The 27249-nt window shown below is 34.3% G+C and overlaps 4 protein-coding genes across 11 annotated transcripts; 2 read left to right on the top strand and 2 right to left on the bottom strand.

Moving 5' to 3' along the window:
* Positions 1–2058: 2058 nt before the first annotated feature.
* LOC102615245 (pentatricopeptide repeat-containing protein At5g24830) lies at positions 2059–6484 on the top strand. Of its 4 annotated transcripts, none has more exons than XM_025100943.2 (7): positions 2059–2378; positions 2465–2580; positions 2674–2865; positions 3316–4889; positions 5616–5849; positions 5949–6147; positions 6270–6484. In XM_025100943.2, exons 1-4 carry the CDS (start codon positions 2373–2375, stop codon positions 4718–4720), a joined length of 1719 nt encoding a protein of 572 aa, XP_024956711.1. In that variant the 5' UTR covers positions 2059–2372; the 3' UTR covers positions 4721–4889; positions 5616–5849; positions 5949–6147; positions 6270–6484. The 4 variants fall into 4 exon arrangements, with proteins under 4 accessions (XP_024956711.1, XP_024956710.1, XP_024956712.1 ...); XM_025100942.2 differs by having other exon boundaries at positions 5598–5849; XM_025100944.2 differs by having other exon boundaries at positions 3316–5849; positions 5962–6147.
* Positions 6485–9420: 2936 nt separating this feature from the next.
* On the bottom strand, positions 9421–11354 carry LOC102615737 (tRNA (guanine-N(7)-)-methyltransferase). 4 transcript variants are annotated; one of them, XM_015531815.3, is made up of 3 exons: positions 11191–11354; positions 10064–10882; positions 9421–9784 (listed from the first exon to the last, which is right to left on the bottom strand). In XM_015531815.3, the coding sequence occupies exon 2, from the start codon at positions 10864–10866 to the stop codon at positions 10108–10110; it is 759 nt and encodes a 252-aa protein (XP_015387301.1). In that variant the 5' UTR covers positions 10867–10882; positions 11191–11354; the 3' UTR covers positions 9421–9784; positions 10064–10107. The 4 variants fall into 4 exon arrangements, with proteins under 4 accessions (XP_015387301.1, XP_006483613.1, XP_052298516.1 ...); XM_006483550.4 differs by having other exon boundaries at positions 10099–10882; XM_052442556.1 differs by lacking the exon at positions 9421–9784 and having other exon boundaries at positions 9880–10882.
* A 4883-nt stretch (positions 11355–16237) lies between these two features.
* LOC102616408 (protein CUP-SHAPED COTYLEDON 1) lies at positions 16238–19804 on the top strand. Its single transcript, XM_006483552.3, has 3 exons — positions 16238–16695; positions 17148–17419; positions 18607–19804. Exons 1-3 carry the CDS (start codon positions 16527–16529, stop codon positions 19159–19161), a joined length of 996 nt encoding a protein of 331 aa, XP_006483615.1. The 5' UTR covers positions 16238–16526; the 3' UTR covers positions 19162–19804.
* A 569-nt stretch (positions 19805–20373) lies between these two features.
* Positions 20374–25890, bottom strand: LOC102616697 (hypothetical protein). Of its 2 annotated transcripts, none has more exons than XM_025101134.2 (15): positions 25325–25890; positions 24689–24816; positions 24488–24559; positions 24302–24415; positions 23857–23925; positions 23708–23764; positions 22907–22960; positions 22771–22833; positions 22548–22610; positions 22033–22197; positions 21799–21954; positions 21411–21491; positions 21234–21328; positions 20988–21099; positions 20374–20670 (listed from the first exon to the last, which is right to left on the bottom strand). In XM_025101134.2, the coding sequence occupies exons 1-14, from the start codon at positions 25494–25496 to the stop codon at positions 21021–21023; spliced, it is 1368 nt and encodes a 455-aa protein (XP_024956902.1). In that variant the 5' UTR covers positions 25497–25890; the 3' UTR covers positions 20374–20670; positions 20988–21020. The 2 variants fall into 2 exon arrangements, with proteins under 2 accessions (XP_024956902.1, XP_006483616.1); XM_006483553.4 differs by having other exon boundaries at positions 21234–21295.
* Between the last annotated feature and the right edge of the window lie 1359 nt (positions 25891–27249).

The raw sequence follows: 27249 nt of genomic DNA, 5'->3' as shown, positions 1-27249 counted from the left end.
ATAAACTTAAAATTTTATAATTTTACAAATGACTTGAAATTGAATGTTTTAATATATTTTATTAGCATATGTTTTTAAAATTTATTTAATTATTAGTTTGACAAAGTTTGGCAAAGTTACATACTCTTATGATTATTAATTTATTATTATTGGATACGAACTTGAGTTTTGGACTTTTGATTATGTTAAATTTGACTAAACACACAATGGACCCTAAAAAAAGTACACAGACTTGAAAAAAGTATGTCGATAGTTTGGCATGCCCTCTTAAAAAATTAAAAAAAAATTGTTGTATTTTTTTCTTAGGCACAACATAGCACAACTCACTGCACGTGTGCAAGATTGGGCCTAAACCAAAAGAAAAAACAAAAAAAAAAGGCATTGCACAACGCAACACAAAACACATTGTTGGCCGGCACGAGAACAAGCCCACATGGGCTGACACAGTCTGTGGGTCATATGTAAAAATACACAAACTATTTTTTCTTAACAAAATTCCACCCAATTTAACAATATTTTTCACTTATCCATTGCCGTCTTAACCTTGTCAAAACCTTGATACAACTAAAAAATAGTTGTTTAATAAGAGTGTTTAATTATAAATTTATAATATAATTTAGTGAATATGGGGTCGGATCATAGGGAATTAAAATCTGACAGTCAATTATTAAATGAAAAATAATTATAGAAAAGAAGTTGAGAATGAATAGTTTAAGTAAAAAAATGCTAAGGTTATAGGATCTGTTCTTGGTATTCAAATCGTAGTTAATTTATATTTTGTATTTATTACCAGTTTGAAAAAGCACCCTATAAATAAACATGGGGATTACGTCTATAATGTGTCATAACCATATTGAAGTGTTCCCACTATTATTTTGGAGTGTCGACATTAGGTCTAACACCTACATAGATTTAAGGGGGTTTAGGTCTATAAATTCTAACCACTTTATGGATAAATATGGAGATTAAATACATAATTTGCCACATCCATATTGGAGTGCTCCCACTACTTTATTAGTTTGTCAACAATCAACATTATTTCTAAACACCCATATAAATTAAAGGAGATCTAGATCTATAGATAAAAATAAAATGAAAATAATCGCTAGAAAACACAAATTCTAAACATAATTAGGGCAAAACAGTTAACGACTACAAGATGCAATCTGATTTTTTTTTTCCATTTATTTAGGGTAGAATAGTCATTTTATATTCAGGAGCAAAAAAAGTCATTTGATCAATATTCCATTTATTCTCTTAACTATGTTAATGGTAAAGTGGATGAGTGAAAAATATCGTTAATTTCAAGTGGAATTCTACCAATAAAAAAAATATTTAAATATTTTATAAAAAGCTTGAAAAATAATCGGTAGATAATTGTTCCTTTTTTTTTTTTTGTCTCTTTGTTTTTAATTCAAAATGGTATTAAAAATATTAGCCGTCCAAACTTCAACACCAAACTAACACCCATTTGATAGCTAATAACTGGGAATTTTTTTTATAAAAAAAGCCATAATTGATTAGCTTCCAACTGGGATGGCAATTTATTGGATCAGGCTCGGGGTTGATTTGCGCACACATAAAACATGAACCAAAGCCCACATGAAGACAACGACATTGATTATTGGTCTTGTTTCATACGTATCCAGGACTTACCCATGCTATCAAGTGATATGTCTTTTGCTCAGGAAAAGTGACGATGCTGATGTTGTACTTGAAGGATTGTTAGAGTTTCTGCAGAATTTTGAAAAAGGGTTTGGATAAAGAAAAGGATAAATTACAGACAGTATTGAGAATGACTTAAGAGTAAATCCCAAAGTAGGAGTAGATGAAATAAATTAATATCACTTGGCTTGAAGTGAAAACTCTTTCAAATATTACTTACTGTCCAAAATTTCATGCTCAAGATAAGAAGAATTTTTTTAAAAAATAAATCAATTATATAATATGTAAATGATGTTATAATATATATATATATTAAAAAGTTAACATAAAAATAATGATTATATAAAATTTAACTACATAATTAATTATAACTGTACTTCCACATTTGATAACAAAAACGCTGCGTTTAGAGCAGTGGGCCAAGTTGAAGTTGGGTTCCGCCGGCCACCAATGGCCTTGTATGTTTTGCGTTCCTCGATACAGCATCAATCCCATCTTCGTCTCTCCCAAGCTCAACTTTACACTCAGCGCCTCTTCTCAATAATCAATAGACGACGCTCATTCAGGTCCCAAAAATTTCTTCTAGAGAGTTCCATTAGCGGGGGACATCGACTGTCAGTCCCCTCTGTGTTTATCATATGTTATATATGCTTCAGAGTTGATGTACGGTTCAGATTCGATTCAAACGCAGAGAGATACATTATCTAATGGCCGTAAGTTTTATTCTTCTTTTCAATCTTCCATTTTGTCATTTTTTAAGCACTCACTTTATTTATTTATTTATTAATTTTTATTTTAGTTATTTATTGCCTGCGGAGAATCCTCATCACCAGTTCATATTCAAATACTTAGATTTTTGTATCAAACCTTCGACTCCATCAAGCTCAATGTAGCTCGCATTTTTTCCAACTCAAGGTATTTTGATGATTTAGACTATTTATTCTTTTGAAACAAGGTTTAGTTATTTCTTTACCAATGAAATGCTCACATTTGTTAATCTATTTATAGGACATGTAGCGATGATGATAATTTGCCTTGTACTTTGAACGATATTATGAGCTATGTTGGTGATCAATGTCGTTCCAAAACTCGGCATTGGTTCTCAAATAAGGATTCTGACAATGAAGGAAATCCCCAGGCAGTTTTTAACGCACTGGATTTAATTTTAAAGGAAAATTTGGATCGTTTGAAAACTATGAGGTAACCTTTTCAATACATTCCTAGTTGTAGTGTATTTCTGTTTATTGCCGTTTGTATGTTTGCGATTAACGTTCGGTGGTTTTTAGTCCATAGTTGTTGTGGAATGAAATCACTAGCTGTTGAATATAATTGGGGGGTGGGTAGTCTGATAAAAATATTAGCTGCAAAGGCAAATTTGATACTTTAGCTATTGTGCTTTCAAAATTAAGCAGAAGTATGATAGCTGCATACATCCCCTTGGATCTTTTTGTTTGAAACTCCTGTTTTTCTACGAGTTAGAAGTTGAATTATATTGTCTTGTAAATTATTAAGATGTCGGCTGCTAGATAAATTATTCTTATCAGTTTTTATTGAAGTACATAATTACTGATTGATTTGTATGAGTTTGTAGACTTTATGATTTTTGGAGTTCAGGCCAATTTTTATTAATTTCTAAGTGAAATTTTGCAGAGATACAGGTCCTGTGAGGTGCACCTTGGAAACTGATTACAGAAGACATGTAGCTGTAATTAGGGACCTGTGTTTAGGAGGGAAGATTGGGACAGCTCTATGGTTGCGGAGAAAAATGATTCAAAAAGGCACTGTTCCAGATGTGTTAACACATAATTATCTTGTTAATGAGCTGTGTAAAATTGGTGACTTGGAGAAGGCAGATCATGTTATTAGGGAAATGTCGGAAATGCGTCCCTCCCCCAATTGTGCAACCTACAACGCTTTTATCACGGGGTACTGTCGTGTCAACGAGCTGGATAAGGCTCTTCATCTTTTCTCCACTATGGCAAATAATGGGATTAGGCCAAATAGAGTTACACATAACATACTCGTACATGCGTTATGCAAGAAGGGTCTTTTAGGAGATGCTGTGAAGTTTCTTGGAGAGGTATTAGCTGATGACGATGGCAAGGCTACCTCCGATGTAATTACGTCAACTATACTTATGGATAGTTATTTTAAGAATGGAGATAAGTTTCAGGCTCTAGCTCTTTGGAATGATATGTTCCAAAAGAATATCCAAACAGATATTGTGGCGTATAATGTCCTTATAAATGGATTCTGTTTGAATGGAGATATTAGTTCTGCATTTGCTTACTTCTGTCAGATGCTTAAAAGAGGTTTTCTTCCGGATGTTATTACTTACAATACTCTTCTAAACTGTCTTTGCAAACAAGGAAAATTGGATGAGGCTAGTCATTTTTATGGTGTTCTGTCAAAAACAGGAGTTGCACCGGATCAGATTTCATACAAGACAATAATTCAAGGTCTCTGTATTCATGGGGACATTGTTAAGGCTAGGGAATTTCTGCTTTCTATGTTAGAGAAGTCGGTGGTGCCTGAGCCTCATATATGGAACGTGATAATTGATGGTTATGGAAGATGTGGAGATCTCAGTAATGCATTCTCTATTAGAGACCTAATGCTGTCTTTTGGCGTTTCATCAAATGTGTTTACCTTTAATGCGCTAATTCTTGCAGAAACAAGAGGTGGAAGTATTTTCGATGCGTTTTCTCTGAAAAAGGAGATGCTTTTAGATGGCATTTTTCCTGATGTATTTACTTATAATTTATTAATAGGCGCTTCTTGTAATTTGGGGCATATTCATTTGGCGCTTCAATTATATGATGAAATGCTGCGTAGGGGAATCACGCCTGATATAATAACTTATACTGAATTAATTAAAGGTCATTGTGCTAGAGGTAACATGAAGGAGGCAGAGGAGGTTTTTGCCAAGATACAAACATTAGGTTTAGCCATTGATCACATTCCATTTCGGATACTTAAGAAGAGATATCGCAGAATGAAGGAATCAGACAAGGCACGGGACATACATCAAAAGTGGTTGTTGAGGAACAAATGAGCTTTTCCACTTCAATAAGCTATAAATATGCATATACATGATGGAATTCGTGGTTGTCGAAAACAGGGCCTGACACTTGTGAGTTGTAGTTCTTGTTTTGAACCTTAACAAATTCTTTAAGATGGTGACAGGTTTCTAGATTGTGGGACTTGCAAATGCTCTTCAACAGGTATGTGCCATTTTCAGTGTTCCATTCAAATTTCTGTAGTGTAGTGAAATTTTCTTTTGCATTGACTAGCACTTAGTGCTAACTCCAGCATTCAAAAGGAAAGCTGAATAGAGAAGCTATTGCAATGTATATTGTATGATTTTCAGCTTGTAAGCTTAGAGGCGAATAGAATCATCCTGTTAGGTCTCCTACAAAATTTGGGTTTCTGTATACATGGTTCCAGGCTTTCCTGTGTGTTGAAAGTGTGCTGAAGTCTTTTTATTTTTTATTTTTTAAATGAATATGTTTGTGTAAAACAAATCTTATTCCATGTATACATCTAACTAATCTAATAATGTACGAACCAGAAATTTGAATGGTTGCGATAAGAATATGTTTTCTTCTTGGGATTCATAACCTAGTTATGTGATAGTAGAGGTTGAATACTTGTGTCAAGAATATGTTCTTTTTATTGGATTCATATATAATATAATAGTTCTTTCTTAAATCTCATCCAATTGCTATTGATTCATATAACTGCCTTTGTCATTTACCTTAATTGGTTGTCCATCTTAAAATGTTCTTAAGATGTGTATCTGTTATAACTCAGTAATAACTTATCCAAAATCCCTTTGACTCCTAACAAAATTAATTTTCCCACCTGTCTTTATATGATAGGCAGATAATGTGGGAGAAAATACAAAATTAACGTTTCATGTTGTGCGACAGTGTTCTCTTTGTTTTCAGTGGAAACTCAGGAGCAAGAAGATGTCCCAGATCATATATGAGACCCCATCTGAGGAATAATGGGATACTTCCCTTTTGAGGTTTTCCATTTAGTTGGAGATCAGTTTGATTGCCTCTCCAAATTCTGATGTTGATGATAATTACGCTTGTGAGCTTGCTCTTGGGGTATCTCACTTCGTGCTTCAAGATGATATGAAAGCCTTTATTTCAACAATTGATTTGATCATTGTCGAGGTATATTCAAGCATCTTACTTTTTGAGTTGATTAAATGTGATTTTGTGCTCATTTTCTCCCAAAAATAAAAAAAAATGATTTTGCACTCATTGAAATAGGTTGCTTTACCAGAATCGATACTGCTTGGCATTGGGTCAAACTGTGAAGAAGTCCCAATGCTACTTCTCTCCAGATGTGCAATTGGTGGAAAGCTTGAACAGCATATGCAAAGCAGTGCCCAAATACCAAAGACTGCTGAGTACACCTTTTTGTACCGCTCTTGTAACAAGAAAGACATTTTAGTCTTAAGAGCAAGAGGTGCTGTCATCAAAAACTACGTCTGATTCAGTACCTGTTTAGTTTCTGCTGCCATGCTGCCTTTTGTAGACGTGATTTTAATTTGCACTTGATCTCATCCATCTCTTTCTTTTTGATAACAGAGGCAGCCTTAGAGAATAGAGCTAGTTAGAGAAGAAATGGCAGGACGGAATAGGGGACTCCTACAACAGTGTCCTAGATTCAACCTCATTGGTGTCATGGAGATTCAACTTAGTGCAACTATAAATCCTGTTTTGATATTAGTTTGTACTAAGAAATAGTGGTAATGAGTGTTATTAATATTCCATTGAATCGAATGATAATCCTCCTTTCTATTTATCCTAGCATTAAGTTTTAAGGCAGAACATCGATAGAACTTAGAAGCAGAGGAAACAAAAGGGTTAACCAAAAAATATACTGAGTTGGGTTAACCACAAAATATTTCATAAGCATTAGACCATACTAAAATTTTATAAAAGGATGACGATCCAACGATATTATGAGTTCAGTTTGGGTTTTGTAACTTTTGATTTGTACTTCTATATTCAATTTTTTAGCTTTTAAAATATACTATGGTGTAGAAACTTATTTTATTTTATTTTATTTATATTTTGGGTAAAAAAAAATTATATTAAAAATAGTGATAATGATTCTGAAAATGTTTTATTTTAGTACAAAATTCTTGTAATTTTTTTTTTTGCGAATACAAATTTGTAAATTATTATTTTTCATTATTATACATTGATTATAGTAGGCCTTGTGTGCAAGTTAAGTTAAACTGAAAAACTAATTTGTTAATCTAAACTGTTACCAAAAAATTGAAGCTGAACCGAAAAACCAATACTAAACCGAACTATTGGTTTTAATTTGGTTTTTATTTTCTTAAAGGTGGGCATTAATTCGGTTTAAGTTTGCAATAAATTTTTAGTTTCAGTTTGGTTCGGTTTTACCCACCTTAATGACTAATATGTGTACCATGTATTTTAAATTTTATCAATATGACATGTTCTCTCAAAACAGTTGCTGAATACGTACTTCATCTACATTCTAAAAGCGAAAATGAAAATGAGCTCCATGAAATACACCAAACAGCCCCTAACTTTTCAGTTGCGTGGACAAGAGGATGAGTGGTTTAATGGTTTGTAATTTTGTACCTACTAATTGTCAAAGGATATCTATGTAATTTAATTAAAAGATGGCAATATTGTAATGGTGAATAGAGCTAGCAAAATTTGACACGATCCGACTACTTGATATGAACACGGCACGAATAAATGAGTATAGGTGGTTAAATTTGACACAATTATTGAATAAGTCAAGTCTAAATCAACACAATTTCTTTCGGTGTCGAGTTATGGTTAAAGTTCGTGGCCCATTGACTCAATTAGTTTGTAGATTTTTCTCATCAAAACTCAAATGTTGGATATAATTCTTTCATTTTATTTTTATTTTTTTTGTAAGGATAAATGCATACAAAGTGTTCATTTATAAAAATTTATTTAGATTTAGAACTTCAATAGTAGAAATGTTTAATGTACACTTTGTTATCTATATAGAACTTCAATAATCCACATAATGTTGCCTTTTCGATCAGCTTGCTTGCCTATATACGTCGACTAGAATATACATTATGGATGCGTTTGGGATTGAGGTTAGGCAGCTGTAACTTAAAAGTTACATCATTAAAGTATTTGGTAAACACTAATTGTTGTAATTTGGAAGATACGTTGATATGATTTTTCACTTGTATAATAGAAAATCTATTATATTTTTAATAATTTTATCAAAATTTTTATTTATTATATATTACTAACTATTGTTTCACAGTTACAGCTTTTTTTTACAGCAGCTGTAGCTTTCACCTTAATCCCATATGCACCATATATTGTTAATTATCCGAATTAACAATTATACACTCTCTAATTGCTCACTCTCTCAACAATCCTTCACTCGATTTTTTTTCTTCTTAATTTTGGGCTACAATAGAAGGAATAAATGCTCTCTATTTATAGGCACCAAGATTGTACCTAATAACCAAATTCCATGCAATTATTTCAATGATTTCGACCACCATTTCTACCTTTGAAAAAACTCTTCAATTGCATTAGAAAAAGTCTTCATCAAGTGGCAAAAATTCTTTATTTTTGAAAAAAAAAACCATGCATACGGCTCCAAACTCCTCCAAAAGTGAACTTTTGTGGCCACCTCCAAATATAAGTGTTTGTCCAATTTTGAATCTATGTATTGACTTTTCAACAGTACCGAATTTTAGGACAAAGGGAAGTTCTAATGCTGACGTTTTGTCGAAATTAATCATTTATAAATCTCTTCATATCTTAAAACCCATCAAACCTCTCATTATTATTATTTTAAACTAATTTCAAACTTATGTGCTTTTTTACTTTTTTACCTTATTTATTACTAAACGGTAGGTTTTACCATATCTAAGGTAAAGTAAGTAGTAAGAAAGGAAAGAAAAATGAAATGTTTTTAGTCTTTTGACGGTTTTGATGAGGTTCGAAATATGATCATTGAAGAAAAGATTAATTTACCGAAATAATAAGGTGGTTTTGATCATTTTCCCTAATAAAATTGTTCAATTAAATGTTTCAACGCCGCTTTTAGACTACTAACAAATTATTCGATTCAATCTGGTCTGTAGGAGCTTCAAATGTTGGAAAACGCATAAGAAGAGTTGACTTCTTCGGATACAAGTGCAATTTCTCAGCTTATAAGCAAATTCGTACACCAAGCAAATGTGAAACAAGTTTCTAAAGCTTCTTTATAATGGGTATGATCGCGTACTTAGTTATTTGACTAGTAACGTGATTGTTTAATTGTGAGATCTCAATAAATTAAATAATAATGAAACAGATTGTGAGGAATGTTAACAAGTGCTTCTCTAGAGAAAGAGTTGAAGACAAACTATTGGCACTTTTAAGTATTAAATGTGAGAAATATTACATTTTTTGTTTTTTTTTTTTTGGGAGAATAACACTATGTTCCCAATATCTAAATATTTCTCAGTTTTTCTACTTGGGTACTTAATATTTTTGAATCTCTCGCCATGTTCCTGACGACAAAACTTTAAACAACAAAAAGAAGAAGAAAGGAAAAAACAATTAAGCTCCTTTACTATTATATCTTGCTATCAAAAGGCAGGTAGAATTTTGTATGTTAAAAGTCGTACTGACCCTGCAACAATTAAGTTTCATCTTTAAAAGTATAACATCGGCGATGTAATGGGGTATTAAAAAAAAAAATAGAGACAAGTGATAAAAATTAAAAATATTAGAGACCTAAGCGTCGTTCTCCTTTTTACTTATGAATGCTTGCCAAGAAAAAGTTCATTCAAGGAATCATTTCATGTTTCTTTCCACTAATCTCAGGAGGAGGAGAAGGAGGCAGAAAATGGATGGTTACCGCAATAAACTCAATGAAATCAGCTTGCCCTGCAAAGCCTGAAAATATTTCTAAGAGATGTAACGCCTATTATTACTGAAATATGTGAATATTTTAATTTGGTAGGGGTGCAAGTGCTCCTTGAAGAAATCATATTGCTTAAAGAAAGCATCACTTTCATTCTTCAAGTCATTGCTGCATCTTCAATAACCAACATTCAATGCAACTGCCCCTCCTGGAAAAATTCATCCAGTCAATTTCCCAAATATAACTCTTATGATTTAAAATAAGAAACTTTCAATGTATGCATGAAGAATTTCCACCCTACACTGAATACAAAAAACCGAGATCGATTAATGTAAGGTATAACTCTAATCCGTTGTTTTCATGATAGCAATATTAAATTCACAGAAAATCAAATACTTCAAAAAGCAAGCATTCAAAATAAGACTAATTTTGACAACAGAAATTTTAGTAACCAACATCAAATCCATTGCTCTACCAAGACAGTCACCTGCATAAGAAAACTTGAGCAGAAAAAATTTATACCCAAGCTAGTCACGAGGTTGGCACTATGCGTCTGAAAACTGCCTGAAAAGTCTGTCCCCCATTTCGAGCAACCTTTTGTCCTTCCTCAGTTGCAGAACTCAAGAGCTTTACTACTGGATCTGCTTCAAGCTCTTCTTTTGTAAGGGCTTCAAACATGGGGTGATTCTCTAAACAAGACCTCATCCAGTCTCCTAGCTCTTCGACATCAGTAATTGTGTATATAATCCCTCCAACACCAAGAACATAAGCATACTCATCTAACAAGTGCGGACTAATCACTCTACGACGATGATTCTTCTCCTTGAAATGAGGATCAGGGAACAAGAAAAACATCTTTGTAAGTTGTCCTTTCTCAAAGTAATTAGGAATGTACTTCATGGAATTAGTTCGAACAACTGAGATATTCTGATATTGACCAGGATTCGACACCCTCAGCGCTAAAATCCGTTCCTTGACATACTCTGTAACTTTATCTCTAAGTTCCATCCCAATCATCAACACCTCAGGGAAAAGTGTTGAAAGACTAATTAGAAGTCCTCCGAAACCACAACCAATGTCTGCAAACTGAATCTTCTTAGAACAATTAACTTGATCAGCTGGGGGGAAAAAATGAGGGTAATGAAGGGAATAGTCGACATGAGAAGGGGAGATCGGAACAGGGAAGTGGGAATCACTTAGTGGGTTGCTGTGTGCTCGAGCTCGATAGAATCGTTTTCGAGGCAGGCCAGTTGATTTGCTAATAGTTGGATTTGTCTCCTGCTCCAACATGTCTTTCTTCTACAAGCTACAGAACACAGGGCGCTTACATTGAGTGAGTGAGCGAGCTTTAATTGCTGCCATTATCAATTCATTTATTCATTATGTGACAGGCACAGGAAATTATTAAATTAACAACGGGTGCATCAAAATAAAAATGCTACCAGCATCAACTGGGGAACCTAATCACTCAATCCAAAATCACACTACATATATGACAGCACATAATCGCATGAACAACAACAACATTAGATCACAGACACCAGTTGTTAAAATAAATAAATAAATAAATAAACAAACAAACCCAGTAAAAGAACAGTTGTTCGACGTCGGTACCTGTAGGTACCACCTGAAGGCGATGCGGCAGAGCGGAGACAGCAACGATTAGGGTTCCGTTCCGTTGTGTCTTTTATGAATTTTATATTTCGTGTCCATTTGGTGTTTAATTAAACAAAACGGGCCTTCAGCTCAGACCACACGACTGGGCTATTGGCCCAATAAGAATGAAAAACAAAATGTTACTACTTATTGCAACAACCTCTTTTAAACGACAAGCCGATTCAATTCAACGGGTTGCATAAAATACACATACATATATATCAATTATTATTTAGTCTACGTATTACTCTAGTTAGAATATATAATGGATCTTCTAACCTAACCTAACTTATCTGAGAGCTTAATTTATAGAAATGGTTTACTATAATGTTTTTAATTTAGACGAGAAAAAAAAAATAAATGCAACAAACAATCTCTCACGCTAACTAAAAACTAACTTACGTACACAGTAAGTGCAATAGTAATTCTGTACATGTAGTGAGTGAATCGTACATATGACAATAATTAATTATTCAAGAGTTCCATTTATACATCTTGACATGCAACTACTCTGTTGAATATCTTGCACCCTTTTGGAAACAAAAATCATACCAGCTCTCCTCCTCTCTTGATCGATTTCTTGTATCCTTGAGTTAACAATTCAAGTAAATTTTTTATATATATAATATGTAAAATTTCATTATTAATCTCCTTTTGCAAAACTACTTTTAAGTTTTTTTGTCATTATTTGTTTGGAAGGTGTGCGTAATTATGAGATCAATAAACTATTTGTCATCTTTTTATCATATTTTGAAGTGTTTGACAAGTAGGATATCAATGCTTGAATGATCTTTCTACAACTGTTTTTACGGTTTTCCATCTTTTCGATCTGGAGTGTTTCATTGAAAAATATTTTCCAACTACTTCACAGTGAGAATCAATAAACCGTTCATTAATTATTTTTTCAAAAAATAACCCAGAAGGAGAAAGGAGAAGCATTTACCTTAGAATCGTGTTGATCAAATGACACCATGAACAATAATTTTATTCCACGAAGGTTATGCAAATTTACACGCAAACTTAATTAATAATATGCATGATTATAACAAGATGATCTGAATTGGTGTATCGTAACTTTCCATGATAAAATATGTTTCAACGACACTACTACAATGAAATAAACTCATAAAGTAAAATCAACTGTGTTCAAACCCTAACTCAATTTCCATACAAGTATATGATATCGTTAATATTACGAGGCAAAAGGGGAATTTTCCTTTTTTTGGTCTGTTGACAAACTCAAAGTAAAAAGAAACTAATTGGTGACACAAGAGATGGGCATTAGCTAAATTTGGATTTATTTCTTTGTCATGTTGGTACATTTGTTCGGCAGAGAGAATTTGTGGATTCATGCAGTATGTGCTCTAACATAAACATTTATTGCTATTTCATAGCTGAGTTGCCTGAGTATCATCATCTCTTCAAATTTTCATAATCATATATATTTGTACAAAGGTTGATGAATTAATTGCATCAATATCAATGATTGGATCTTCCATGCCCAGCTTGTTGGATAAACTTATCAAGTTCAGAGTTCTTCCCTCTTTCAATCATCGAGCATACCAATCAATCACGTATATATCATCATCATATTTCTAATAAATCTTAAATTAATTAGAAAATTGTCTGTAAAGGTTAGTTGGCCATCGGAGAACAGGTAGGCGCGATCAAGACCTTTTTGAAATATCATAATTTGAAGTGTTTGATAAGTTAACAAAAGATTGTGATAGATGGTTAAGTATTATATTTGTTTAAATTCTCCGAACTTATTGAGTTATCAAAAAGATTGTGATAGATGGTTATGTATTGTATTTGTTTAAGTTCTCATAACTTATTGCTCAATAATGGAAAAGTTATACCTCTCAATCTTTCCAAAATCATAATTAACGGCAAAGAGATCATCAAATGGAAAATGTATTTTAAAATTTCAGTGCGATTCTCGACAGATGTACTTAAAAAACAAGAAAGACGACTGATATATGCAGTTAGCGAGAATTAGTTATTATTTATTAAACAAGTTATAGAAATTATTGAAGTAAAACCCCTAAAGAAAAAAGAGAATTTGCCATCATCAACACGCCGATCAATATATAAAAGGTCTAAGTCGAAGGTGTGGATATGAGACTAGATAGATTCAATATGAAAATATTAGATACGGATGTTTGTATTTTTTTCTTAGACGAGATTAGGCTTAGGAGTTCGTAATTTCTTTTATCATTACCATCTATTCTCTAGCTACTAGCCTTGGAAATTTTTTAAAAAGTCTATGAGTCTAACTTAATCCAAAAGTTAGCTCAAGAGTTAAGGGTTGCCTAAAACTTATATATTTAATCAAAATTCAATAATCAGTCGATATGAGATATTTTTTCTTTAATTCTCGAACACAACTGTCACAGGTAAGCTGGTCTTTTTGATAGGTTGTTGTCATGTGGTAAGGTAATGAGAGCCCACTCATGCATGAGTTTAGCTCTAATACTATATAGAAGCCTATGGTCCTAACGCGACCCAAAAATTAGTTCAAGAGTCGAGGATTGTCTAAATCTTATAAACTTAACTGAAGTTCAATATTCAATCAATACGAGATATTTTTCCTTTTTCCTAACAATTTTAATTCTGTATAAATATTAATTACAAAAATGCTGATGTCTGCAACTCATAGTTTCTGACTATACACAATCTTTGTTGATATTTGATTTGGGACAAAAAATGTTAGCTAGCTAGCACTCTTCCTGCACGAAGGAGGTAAACTAAAGAGGAGAAACGGGAAAGAAAGCGCAACAATGGGAAAAGGATGTGCATGTACCCTGCTTACAGACTAACGGTTGTAAAATTTGAAACAAAAAAGAAGCAGATCAAACAAACTGTGTCAAGTAAAATTTTACCTTTTCTCCGAGAAGAAAAGTCAATAGATACTCAAAAAAAAAAAAAAAAAAGATACAAAAACTACTACGAGTGAAGAAATTAAATAATGTTTCCCATATATTCTCATTGATTATTAATTCAGGCTTTACAATAGCCTTTTCTATACAGAACAACGAAAGATCAGAAGGAAAGGAATCATGTCATGATGATTTTAATTGGAAATGGCCATAAGGAAATTTGGCTAATCTTTTCTTGAGTTGGCAGATTTTGGATTTTCTCAATTCTTCCAAATTTTACACTTGATTCTTTCGGCTTGCCAATTTTGTTGTGATCCACAAAAAAATAAACATTCAAATTGATCTCTGAAAAGGAAAAAAAAAAACATTTGGTGAAGTCTTGCTATTGATTTTACGTTTTTAGCAGTGTTGAGAAAGCACACAAAATAAGCCGATCCTATGAATACTCTTTTAACAGTGTTTGTATATCTACACCCACACGTGTGTGAATAGAGAGAGAGAGAGAACAACTATAATGAAACACAAATCACGAACTAATTAAGATCCGAAACATGAGAACAAAGACCCAAGGAATCTGGGAAAATGGTCTCAAAGAAGGCAAAATGCTTTCCCTAGAATCAACCATTATTAAATGGAACCCTAAACCATTTTCCTAGTGTTGCAACTTACAATTTCAAAAGCTCCCACAGAATTTGGGGCTGTTGACGTGGCAGATACCCATTGAAAAGGGTCCACCATCACGTGCAAAATTGGCTAGTAATACAGATGTTTGGTACTTAGGTTTCAATAGATATCAACGGGATTTACGTGCTGAAGTGGACATTGTCTACGTGACTTTGTCTTATTTGCATGACCAAATCCTTATTATCAGTACAGTTTCATTAATATTTAATTTTTCTGTTGTTAAGAGTTGCAATATATGCTCCAAAGATCTTATATAATTTCATGATTGATGTTTTTAATTTATTCCCTCGGTCTCAGGGAATTTATTTCCTATATATTATTATTCTAATTTCCCTATATTCGTGGTTCTTCTTGGTTGTTTCTTAATTACTACAATTCATGGTATCCCTAGCTTCAACTCACTCTTTAAAATCTATCTGTATTGTCTCGGATCCACGAAGGCATGAACAGTATTCTATTCTCGGATGTTACATTCAAATTATACAGAGAAATTATTTAGTGTGTGTTCCAATTTTTTAAAATATAGATGGAATTAAAAGATCAGAAACTACAAATTAGCTGTAATGCATTTATTTTTGTTTATTTTGCTATTTTAGTACACAAAAAAAATGTAAATTCTTATTATGACTCAATATCAACAACACTCAATACATACATACATACACACACACACACACACACATACACACACACACACACACACATAGTCATTCTCTATTACAGGCAGCTTCAATTATTTATTTATTTTTATGTAGACAGGCTATTAAACCATTTTAATAGAGTCAATGGAGACACGCTTTTAAACCGTACGGTTTAATAGTATGTCCGCATGAAAAAATGAGGACACCCACAACCCTATACGTACATGTGTGTGTGTATAAGATCCGAGATTAAAATTTAGAATTAAAATCCAAAATGGGGTTTATAGTATCATAAATCAATTTACAACATTATAAAAATCAATCTACGACGTCAGAAATCCGTCTCTAACTTCAATTTCGGGTCAAAAGTTTTCTCTATATATATATTTACACTGCTTATATCACTAATAAGGGTTATGAAAAAGCGCTTCTAAATCAAGCTCAATTGAAGCCTAGCTAGCACGAAACTAGACAAAAAATTGTTGGTAAAAAATATCTGTACTGAAAATGCAATTAATTATTTATTTCCTAGAGACATGGTGAGGACCATATGGCCATTTTACCGATATGTATTTTTAAACTAAACGACAAGTGGGCGATCATGTAAATATCCTAAATAAAGGATTTCTTGAATGACTGTCTTTCCATGTAATTTGAAACATTGGAATTTGGACGTGGCCATGAACCTTGCAGGTGAAGATACATAGTAGGTGAGAGCTTCACAGTCACACCCTCAATTCTTTTCTTCAAACAAGAAGCTTTTAAATTCTCACATTTCTTGTTCATGGTAAGTAAGAAAAGCTCTCTATCGTCTTCGTTATCTAGAATCCCTCAAGAAATAACCATTATTGAACCAAAACTGATTTGAAAATTCTCCACGCAAGTAAGCTACTTAGTTCCTAGAAGTTTACAATCATCAGGTTTTCCTCTTACTTAGGGACAACAATTCATCTTTCTAGGGTTTGTTTGGAAGCTCCCTATTATTTTCATTCTGATTACTTTGAACAATTCGCTTCATGTCATTTTATTTTAGCACAGGGTCAACATAATCATAAGGGAAACATACAAATTGAGAAGGAGATAATAGAAAATGGAAGGAGATAAGAAGGAGGAAACGTTGCCACCGGGATTTCGATTTCATCCTTCGGATGAAGAACTCATCACTTACTATCTCGTAAACAAGATTTCGGATGCTAGTTTCACAGGAAGAGCAATTGCTGATGTTGATCTTAACAAATGTGAACCGTGGGACCTCCCAGGTAGTTATAACACACTGCAACTTCGTTACCATAAACATCCTATTAATGTCAGTATATATGTCATTTATATATACGATTGACATAAAAACTATAGTCCCAACAATTTGAGCTTTTATACATACCGTAGCAATTGATAATAATTTCTAAGCTGTCTAGCCATGTTCTTATATATATGCATGCCTATTGTAGAAATATTCTCATATATGTCTTGATTCATGTAGACTCTAGGGTTTTCAAATTTCAAAAATTTTCCCCTTCATTGACTGTCAAAAGCCACGGACGCATAGCTAAAAATTTTCCAAATCAAATTACATGATTTTTATGATATACAGCAATCAGAAATCTGTTTGGACCAGTCTTGACTGCATGAGAGGAACAGCAAGTATATCTACATAAAATTACAAATCAATGATTATTTTCTTTAATTTTTTGTTATATATTCTGTCAACCAGGGAAGGCGAAAATGGGAGAAAAGGAATGGTATTTCTTTAGTCTTCGGGATCGGAAATACCCGACTGGTGTGAGAACAAATCGAGCAACAAACACAGGATATTGGAAGACCACAGGAAAAGATAAAGAGATCTTCAACAGCGTCACATCTGAGCTGGTTGGGATGAAAAAAACATTGGTGTTTTATAGAGGGAGAGCTCCCAGAGGAGAGAAAACCAACTGGGTTATGCATGAATATCGCATCCACTCTAAATCTGCTTTTAGAACCTCTAAGGTATTTTCCTTCTTCCAAATCTTACATGTATATCTTTTTAAGCGTTGCATCAGTGAACGTTAAATCCCCTTTCCACTCCACACCGGTGTTAGTGGGCTTCGAGTCTGAGATCCAACTAGCACCCATGCACACATCTTATTCTTATTATCAAAATTAATGAATTTTTTTTTGAGTGCACGACGGTGATTAAGAATTATGAAACACCTTTACCGGCAGCTTAATTCTCTGAATTTGTTTGGAAAATTATTGAAATTATATTTCTGTCTTTTCTGCTAACTGGCTAGGCTTTGCATGTCATCACAACAAGATATATACATGTTTCTTAGTTTATTACCCTTTAGCGAAGTTGCAAGAAAGCACCAAAATAATCAATGGACTTTGAAAAACTTAGATTAGAAGCCAAAGAAACTTTCAACACAAACTATATACTGAAGCAAAAACAAAACTAGGTAACATCGGGATTCTTAGCTAAGGCAGATACCCTATTCGCCATGATAAAAGAATGGTCTCTCCTTTGTTTTCATTTTTTATTTTTAATTTTGTCTTTTGTCTTTGATGGGGAAATAAGATGCATTCACATCCAAACATAATAGTCGCTTCTCATCTACACCACTCCAAATCGTTACTAAACAAAGTGGATGTAAGATAAGAGAACAATTATGTTCTATAAATCAGCGTTGCATACATGCATGCAGCTCGATCGATATCGCTTACAACTTAAGGGTGTTTTTGCTTAATTTTAAGAAAGCATTTTTTTTTTCGCTTAGTTTTAACAAAGCCTACTTAAAAAGTGTTTGATAAGAACTTACTTGATGATTAATTTTTAACAAACATCTTTTCACTTATATTTAATCGATAGTGATTCAATATAACTGTTATAGATTAATTAAAAGACTCAGAACCCAATCTCGATCATTCGCCTAGCCTGCATTTGTTTTAGTTAAAAAAGGTCTCAACACCACAGAGTGGTTAATTCGGCAGCACAACTAATTATCTCCCACAATTTTTCAATGAAAATAAGTTCTAAAAGAAATTATAACTTATTCGACTGCCATAGTGACCTGTCGAGAGCTTCTTTTTCTCTCTTTCCTATATTTTCTCTATTTAAAAGTTGTATAACTGGAGGTTTCCAGAATATCAAAATTGTATGGAATCTGATTTTTCTTTTTTGGGCGTGTATTCGACAGGATGAATGGGTAGTTTGCCGTGTGTTCCAAAAGAGTGCGGGTGCCAAAAAATTCCCCACAAACCAATCTCGAGCAGTGAATCCGGCTTACAACTTGGATATAGGAGCAAGTGTTATACCGCCACAAATGATTCAAGCAGAGAATTTCCAATTTCCAGTAGGAAGAAACTACACGGGAAATGCAGATCAACTTGCAGAATTTACAAGAATGTTCCGAGGCGGCGCATCATCGAGTGTAAATAATAATTTCCCAATCCAGTCCCAAATGAACTATCCACTTGCAGGAGGATTCACTATTTCAGGACTAAATTTAAATCTTGGAGGTGCCACAACACAACCTGTTTTGCGACCAATGCCGCCGCCGCCTCCTCATCCTCAGGCAATGCATCAAGAAGAAGTTACTTGTTCAATGATGACGAGTTCTGCCTATGCTGCAGATCAGAGTCTGACTGGCTATGCTGCTGAAATTAATCAAGCTAACGGAGCTGCTGGTGGCAGCAGATACATGAGCTTGGAACACTGCATGGATTTAGACAGCTACTGGCCTCCTTACTGATCGATTCAATTCATGACGAGTAAAGCAAACTAGCAGATAATTGATTAAGAACTGTTGGTGTAGACTAGCTATAAGTTTGTTAATTTCGGAATTTGGATCAATTCTATTGCGTATCATGTTGGAGGTGTAAGTGGGTGAATTTACCTGGCTATTGGAAACAAATCTTTTTTTATTAGGAATAGTAGACAAGACGCCACCCCTACACCACCCCTTCATCTAGGAGTATCTTTTTTAATTAGTCTTGCATTTTCCAGGGTTATTTATTGTGTCTTTCAATTGTGAAATACGAACCGAAAGATTTAAAGAAGATAATCGTAGCTTTAATAATCAACTTCATTTAATCATCTTGTCCCCCACACTCCATAGCCTCTTAACAAACACAAGTCGCCGCGCATCCAACTACTGAGATCGATAATGTGCTCATAAGCGTCTCTCATTTGCAGCCAATCTCTATCCTCGCCTTTTTTTTCATAATATTATTAAAGTGATTGTTCTTTTCATAAGTTTTGTTCTTCACAATTGATATAAAAGAAAGCAACACATCTAAAATGAGATCGATATGAGTACAACGTCATGACCATAACTGCTACCTTACAAGGAATGGTAGAAGGTCAAAATCGTACAAATCAATTTCCAAGGATGAGCTTTACTCTTGTACCCATAGCAACTTCTTTGTAGGAAAATGCAGTGATTCCTCCGCAATCGTCAAATAGCAAGCATACCACCGCATATACCGGCGGTGTACCATTTCCGAGGCAGTGACGATAGTAAATTCTCATTATTTGCAACGATTTTGTAAGTACGCGTCACAAATAAAATATACATAATCCGTAACAATATTGTCTGTACCCGTCACAAGTTTTTAGTCGCAGACATTACCTTGATAGACAAATTATTCTTTCAACAAACATGTTACCGATAACAAAAAGAAGTTACTTGTTATACTGACTTATACCAGCCTTTCATGCCGCCATACATCCATACATCCACAACAGAACAGAAACGTTGGCACAAATATTTGTCCGCGGCTGTTGCATGGGCAAATTGGTTGCAAATAAATTTAAAAAAAATTTATCAAAGTGCCAACTCCAATAATAGAAACAAGCAAATATGTATGATTCGCCACTAAATGGCAAATCCTTTCCCTAGACCAACACTTGTTCGATTATCAAGTAAATCCATGATGGTAAAAAAATCCAATAACCCGGGTAGTTGAGACTGAGTAATTTCAACCGTGAATTGAGAAGTTCAAATCAAATAAGATTACACCTCTCACAACATAAATAGCACACCCTGCTCATTGCCCATCATACACTAAATTCTAGATCTCTCCAAGATGACTAACTGTGTAGTAGTGTGAAAGGTTCCAAGCATCTCTTTTTCACAAATATTAAACAAGAAAAAAAATTTTAAAAAAAATGATGCTGGAGCTTCAAAAATATTAGAGCTCTTCACATGGATGGAACTTTATAGCCCAAAAGAACCCAAGTCTAACGCGTCAACTCCCTTCTGCAGAATTCAAAACAGAACATTTACAAACATAGCATGGGTGCATCAAATAACATATATTGCAGAACATGAATGAAAAATGATAGATATGCTATTAAAGTGAGGACAACTGGGTACAAAAGCACAAAAGACAATTATTTAACTGAAAAACAGATGTTTTATAGAAGCCACAGAACATCTAGTCAAGGATATTGAGGTGAAAATTGTTGACTGCACTCAAATATTCAAATTCTACAAAGTAAAGATTGTCGTGTATACTTAGCCTCTGTCCAACAATGGGTTTTGAGAAAAAAAGGCCAATTACTGATATGACTTACTCAGAAACAAATTGACAGTAATCTCGTAGCACTCTATTTGTCTGGGTGTCCCCGTTTGGCCTTACGACGAGAATGATGGTGGGAATGCCGAACAGGCTTCCTTGCTTTTTTGCTGCAGATATTAGTTACATTAGAAAGTATATCAAAAATAATATAGCCTTGAAACAGAAAATACTACAACTTGTAACTTTGATGCAAATGTATAAAATTTCACTTCAAAATCGAATATATAAATCAGATACCAACCAGAAAATGGCTGAACCAATTCTGAACAAAATGATGACAGGTAGGACCAATAAAGCAGATGCCTGCAGCAATTGAATTACCAAGAGCTTAGATTGCTACACAAGCAACCAAAGACAATGGGAAATTTTTCAGATTAAATACTAGCCACAGTTAAGGAAACAAAAATTTGACACATACCGCAAACCACTCTAACTCTTTAGTTGCAAGAGGACTTGTCAGCTCATGCTTTTTAAGCATTTCTTGCACTGACGCTTGGACCTTTTAAAAAGAGAGGAAAATTGTGCAATGATTATAACGCGGCAAGATTGATATAAAAAATGACGAATGCACCTAAAATTTTCTAAAATATCGTCATAATTAAAAAGATGACTGGGGAGGGAAAAAAAAAATCTATCAAAACAATTTCATAGTTTTTCCTATGTACTACCCTGGTAAACCTTATCACCATGATAAGATATGCCATGTCCACTGCAAAGTTGCTTGAAGAAATGGGGTAAATTTGATGGAGCTTCAAGACTAATAGACAATCCTAATACACATGCGATTATGGTAATGAAGTTGATACCTGATGATGGTACGTGGTTGCAGATTTTAGAAATTTCCCATATGCCCGAACAACCTTCTTGGTATAAGGTTTCAGTGCCACTCGTACATTGTCAACATGAGGTTTTGCCACAGTTGCAACCTGATCAATGTATGGCTTGCTAAACTTCTTGGCTTCCTGTGACCAATTTAAGCTTGCTTAAGGATGCATGTTAACATACCGGATGAACAGGAATGAGAAATATAGCTAATATACCTGAAAGTAAGGATCAACAACTTCTTGAACTCTAATAATGTGTGGAGTTACTGCAGTCTTTGTTGCCTCACAAGCTTCAATTGTCTTTGTCTTCAATGTTTGTACATGTGGTTCAACATTTGTAGTGAAAACTACCCACTGCTCCTTCACGGCTGGGATCCATTTCTTCAAATGATGGATGGTAAAGAGATTCGCACAATCAGATACATAAGCAATCAACCATTTCTTACACAAATGGACAACATTCAACATACAGTTACTTATGATTAAAACAGTAACCTATCATGTGCCATTGGTCCACTGATGCCTTTTATAAGAATTTGCCCCAATGTCAGTATAGCGGAAGAACACAATTAAGGTAGCAAAAGTAAATACAGATATACAAGATCTTGTTTCACGAAAGACATAGCCAATGTAAAAAAGAGAATAAGAGAAGGAGAATAAAATTAACTCAAAATTAATTCCTCTATATATTTCAAAATCTCTGGAATAGAAGAATAAGAAAAAGAGCTTACAGCTTTAATTGTCTCCACGTGGGGTTGAACCCACTTTCCAGCTTGTGCCTTCTTTTCCAGAGCCTGGAACAAATTTAAGCACTCCATTCATTAATGACACCACGTCATGACTAATTCTAATGCAAAATCTATAATTAAACTTGTAAGAACATGATGACGAACAAAATAGTTTTGTCACAAAACATGCAAGGAATGTAACCATATGGCAACAAAAAGATATTACCTTCTGAATCGCAACATCCATGGCAGGTTTTCCATGCGCATTCCAATGAGTCTCAATGAGGGACTGCAAAAAATTAAAAGATAATAATTAAAGGAAACTCTGATGGCAGAACATACCATGCATGCATAATGTTTACCTGACATTGAAGTAAATGTACAGCAAGCCAAGGAGGAAGCCATGCACTATGAACCTGATAAGAAATTTAAGACATGCATTAGCACCACAATTTATATATTCAATCTTGATAGCAGTTTATCTGAGAAAAGAATAGTTGTCATGGCATGAAGTGCATCGCTACTGCACCTAGAAACATGAAGCGCATGATCCAATGTAACAACATCCGTGGATATTTGTCATTTTTAATAGTGGCAATTCCACAATAATGTTTCAAAAATCAGACTCAAGTGCATGGACATAAGAATGTTTAGACAGTTTAGGCATCTAATGAAAGCTCAGTGAAGAAACAAGCCAACATTTATTATTAAATTCAACCATACTCATTGAAGATGATGAAAACACACAAGCTTAAGCCCCTGCCAGAAATAATATCTAGTGGTGTCTCAGTAAAGAAATAAATTAAGCCAATATTTATTATTAAATTCAACCATACTCATTGAAGATGATGGAAAAAAAAAAAATTAAGCTCCTACTAGAAATAATATGTAGTAGTGTCTCGTTTAAGTCTTAAAAATTCAAGCAGTAAATTCTGTCCATCAGGCACATCAAGTATCTGTAGTCAAAGATTCAACAGACACTATTCCTCAGATCAACTTCCTAATATTAAACCTTCTACCCTAAGTCACTTTCTCTTCTAACTCCTCAAAACCTCAGCTAAATGTGAATATAGCTAGTATAAAGACACATGTAATTTCTGAACCAGCTCAGACAGAAACACCATATTAGATAGACAGATTATGAAATAAACTAAGAGTGTTACCTCCGTCAACTCTTTGGATCTTGAAGTAGCCTCAAACTTTGCCCTCATCATTTCTTCCTGCCAAGGAAAAGTTCAAATTAAAAGATAAAAGAAGAAGCTTTAACATCCTCTAGGATTGCGCATAAAATTCAATCAAGTTAGAATGATACCTCAGCAACCTTGAGAGCACGTTCGGTTTTACGAATTTTGCTCTTCTGTTCATCATTAATTTTCTGAAGCTGTAAAAGTAAGAAATCTTCTAATGTCAGCATATGAAAGGCATAGGATACAATTAAGCAACATGCAAGTTCCACATGGGTGAAAATTCATTCCAATATACATAACTATCAGAGGTTAAAAGGCATCCCAACAAAACAAATACAGTTTCCAAAATTGCGGAAATGATTAGCATACATACAGTTGGCAACGAGCAACTGAGCATGGACAAATGATGGGATGATGACCCAGATAAAGAAACAAATTCTATCTAAACATGTTATCTATCATCAATAAGCACAAGCAAGAAAAGGGAATTACTCCAAACAACAACGAGAGTAAGCTTAATACAACAATAAAATTGAACCACTGAGAAATTCTGCCAAACAAAAGCCTTACTTTCTCTAGTTTGGCACTCAAATCACTTATTTTCTTCTCAGCTTCAATCGCCCTGGCTTCCAGGGCCTCTTTCTCTTTCTGTTGTTTCTCTGATTCCTTCTTGAGATTATCAATCTGCAAAGACAAGCAACACTTAGAAAGAAGCAGTGGCTTCCAAAACAAGCATTTTGATTGTAGGTACCTCACCTGTTTTTCAAGTTCATCAGCACGAGCATGAGCCTTGTCGACCTGCTCTGCAGCATTTAACGTCTCTTTTTTCTAAGAATCAAGAAAAAGAAAGCTTGCTTAGTAACAAATGCTTGTGGCGCATGTTTTCACAGCACTAGTACGCAACAACTCTCCTACTAAGACATTGTATATATGATTTATTTTCCCCTTTGTACAAACCTGAAGGGAAGACAATTCTTTCTGCAAGGACACAATCCTTTCTGATTTGTCCTGAATGGCCTTCTCCTTCTGTGCTACCACCTCGTCCTTACCTTTCAACTCTTGGGTTTTCTCATCAATATGGGATTCTTTAGAACAAAAAAGTAAACAACATCAAAACAAATGCTCACATACAACAGCAGAACTTTGAAGATTCCTATTGAAAAGAGAGACGAAGGGTATGAAATAAACTCAAAACAACCAAACAATGCTCAATTATACTAATTTTCCCAGTTAGTTTTCCTCCCACGAAACACTGATATAACTATGGACTCGAATAGAAACAGCACAAACATTCAGCTCTAATTTTTAGATTTAGATAGTAATGTAATTTTAAGCAAACGTATAACAGCCAACAAATGAATGATGAAATCAGTCAGACTAATTGGTGCTATATAATGCTCAATTTGAATTTCAATAAAATTCGTAGTCACGCTATCTGAGACTGAGACTGAGACCGAAGTAGAAAGTCAATCGTCGATACTCCCAAAATCTGACTAAAACCTAAAAAAGTTTCGATATTTATATTTCTTCCTTTTCACGCATGATTTGGAGTCAAATAGAAGTAAAGATAAAAGGAAAAGAAAAAATGCAAACCAAGAGAACGGATCTTAGACTTGAGTTGGTCCAATTCAATCTTGAGAGGGGAAGAATCGACGGCGTCAGATGCAGTCAGAGGCGGCACATCTTCTCCTTGGATCGAGACATCAGCAGCAGTTAAAATTAGGGCAAAAAACAGTGAGAAAATCACGAGCTTTGAGGCCGCCATCAATCGAATTTTGATGATAATTATTATTAGTAGCCAAGAAAGCTCGCCAAGTGAAAAATACTAGATTCTAGAAAGATAGATAGATAGATATTCTTCTTCTACTCTTGCTTTTGTTGTCGCTGCTTCTTTTCTTTGAATGGATTAAACTTACTACGTGATGCCGACGTGATAGGTTGGGTGCAACCGGCAACTGTTTTACTTAATTATTCTCGTTTTGCTTTGGAATACAGAGCAGGGGTTGCTGGTTCAGGTCAGGTCAGTGTGTAACCGGCATTTGCCTGTTTCTTCAGGTAGATAGATACTGAGAGTTTCAACACGTGTCGGTTAATTTCTACCTCGTTCACAGAACAAGGTTGTTTGGTGGCAGATACCGACCTCGCCTCACCTTGTTTTTGGTGTTTGTCAAAACTAAATTCATTTACGCGATTAAAAGAGAAGCTTTTTTCGTTCGATCAAAAGACCTTCTGACGTAACCAACCAACCGTTTAATTAAAAAAATTACTCACTACAATCATAATAATAAGGCAGATCAAGACAAAGCCCATTGATGAATTTTGGACCATCCAATTATATTGGATATTGATATCTACGTAAGTATGGCCGGCCCAAATGTCTGGACTATCTTATCATAGAGTTATCAATATATTTGTTAGGGGTGGCAATAAAACTCGCCAGGGCTAGATTCGGTCCGGACCTAGCCAATTCGAACCAAGTAAAATTCAGACTGCATATGTAAATAAAGTGGTTTTGGGTATTGAAATTCAATATCCAGACATTTCTGGATGGGTCCGAATATTGCACCAAAAACTTGAAACCCAGATCCGTACCTGTATATATATCCTTAAACAAACACAAGGTGGCGCCTCCAACTCTCCAACACTCCAAGCCAACAGCCACCACCTACCGCTGCACCACTCCTCCATGAACCTCCACGCCTAGGCATCATCCATTTTCACTTCTCAGTTGTTGGCCTTGGTGCGTGGCTTCTTTCCATCTCCAGTGTCATTGTCACAACTCATAAAGCACAACCTATAGCCATGTTCGCACAGCCACAGTCTCCATCGTCGCCTTCTTAGCCATCATCGCTCCACCATCACAGCCACGAGGCATTGATTTTTGACTTCTCAATTTTCTCTTTTAAAAAAAAATGATGAAACTCTTATTATTATTATTATTATTAATGTTGGATGTAATTTGGAGATTATTGTGTTGATGAGTTGAACTTATGTCGGATATTATTTGCTAATTACTGTGCTGCTGAAATTAAATATTTGATAAATAATTGAATGAGTTTATATTGAAGATTAAATTAATTAAGTAGGTTAGAAATTTAAATTTTGGCACTGTTACATTTTTTTTTCAGTTCATATCTACGCAAGGGAAATCCAAATAAAAACCCATGTTTGGGAGTTTTCGGGCTTGACCCGGCCAGGATGTGAAAAAACTAGGCACGAAATCGGGTCTAGATAGCAATTATATCGATTCGGGGCCGATGCCTGGTAAGTCTAAACTCCACCTGGACCCGAGGTTTTGCCAACCCTAATATTTGTAATGAAAATTCAAGTTAACCGGCGCCAAAAGCTTGAACTTGAAAAATCCATGGTGTGTGGTAGTGAATCACATATCAATGGGTTTCTTTTGTTCCTTTCTTTTGTTATTTATTAATTGACGTGAGACGGTCCAGAATAATTGTAAGGTAGATTTTTGAGTTACCACTTAATTAGTAGATTTTTAGGATGCTTTACAACTATGT

This window comes from Citrus sinensis, chromosome 1 (genome assembly GCF_022201045.2).
Source record: "Citrus sinensis cultivar Valencia sweet orange chromosome 1, DVS_A1.0, whole genome shotgun sequence".
Taxonomy (NCBI): domain Eukaryota; kingdom Viridiplantae; phylum Streptophyta; class Magnoliopsida; order Sapindales; family Rutaceae; genus Citrus; species Citrus sinensis.
This window is presented reverse-complemented; position numbering and strand designations above follow the sequence as displayed.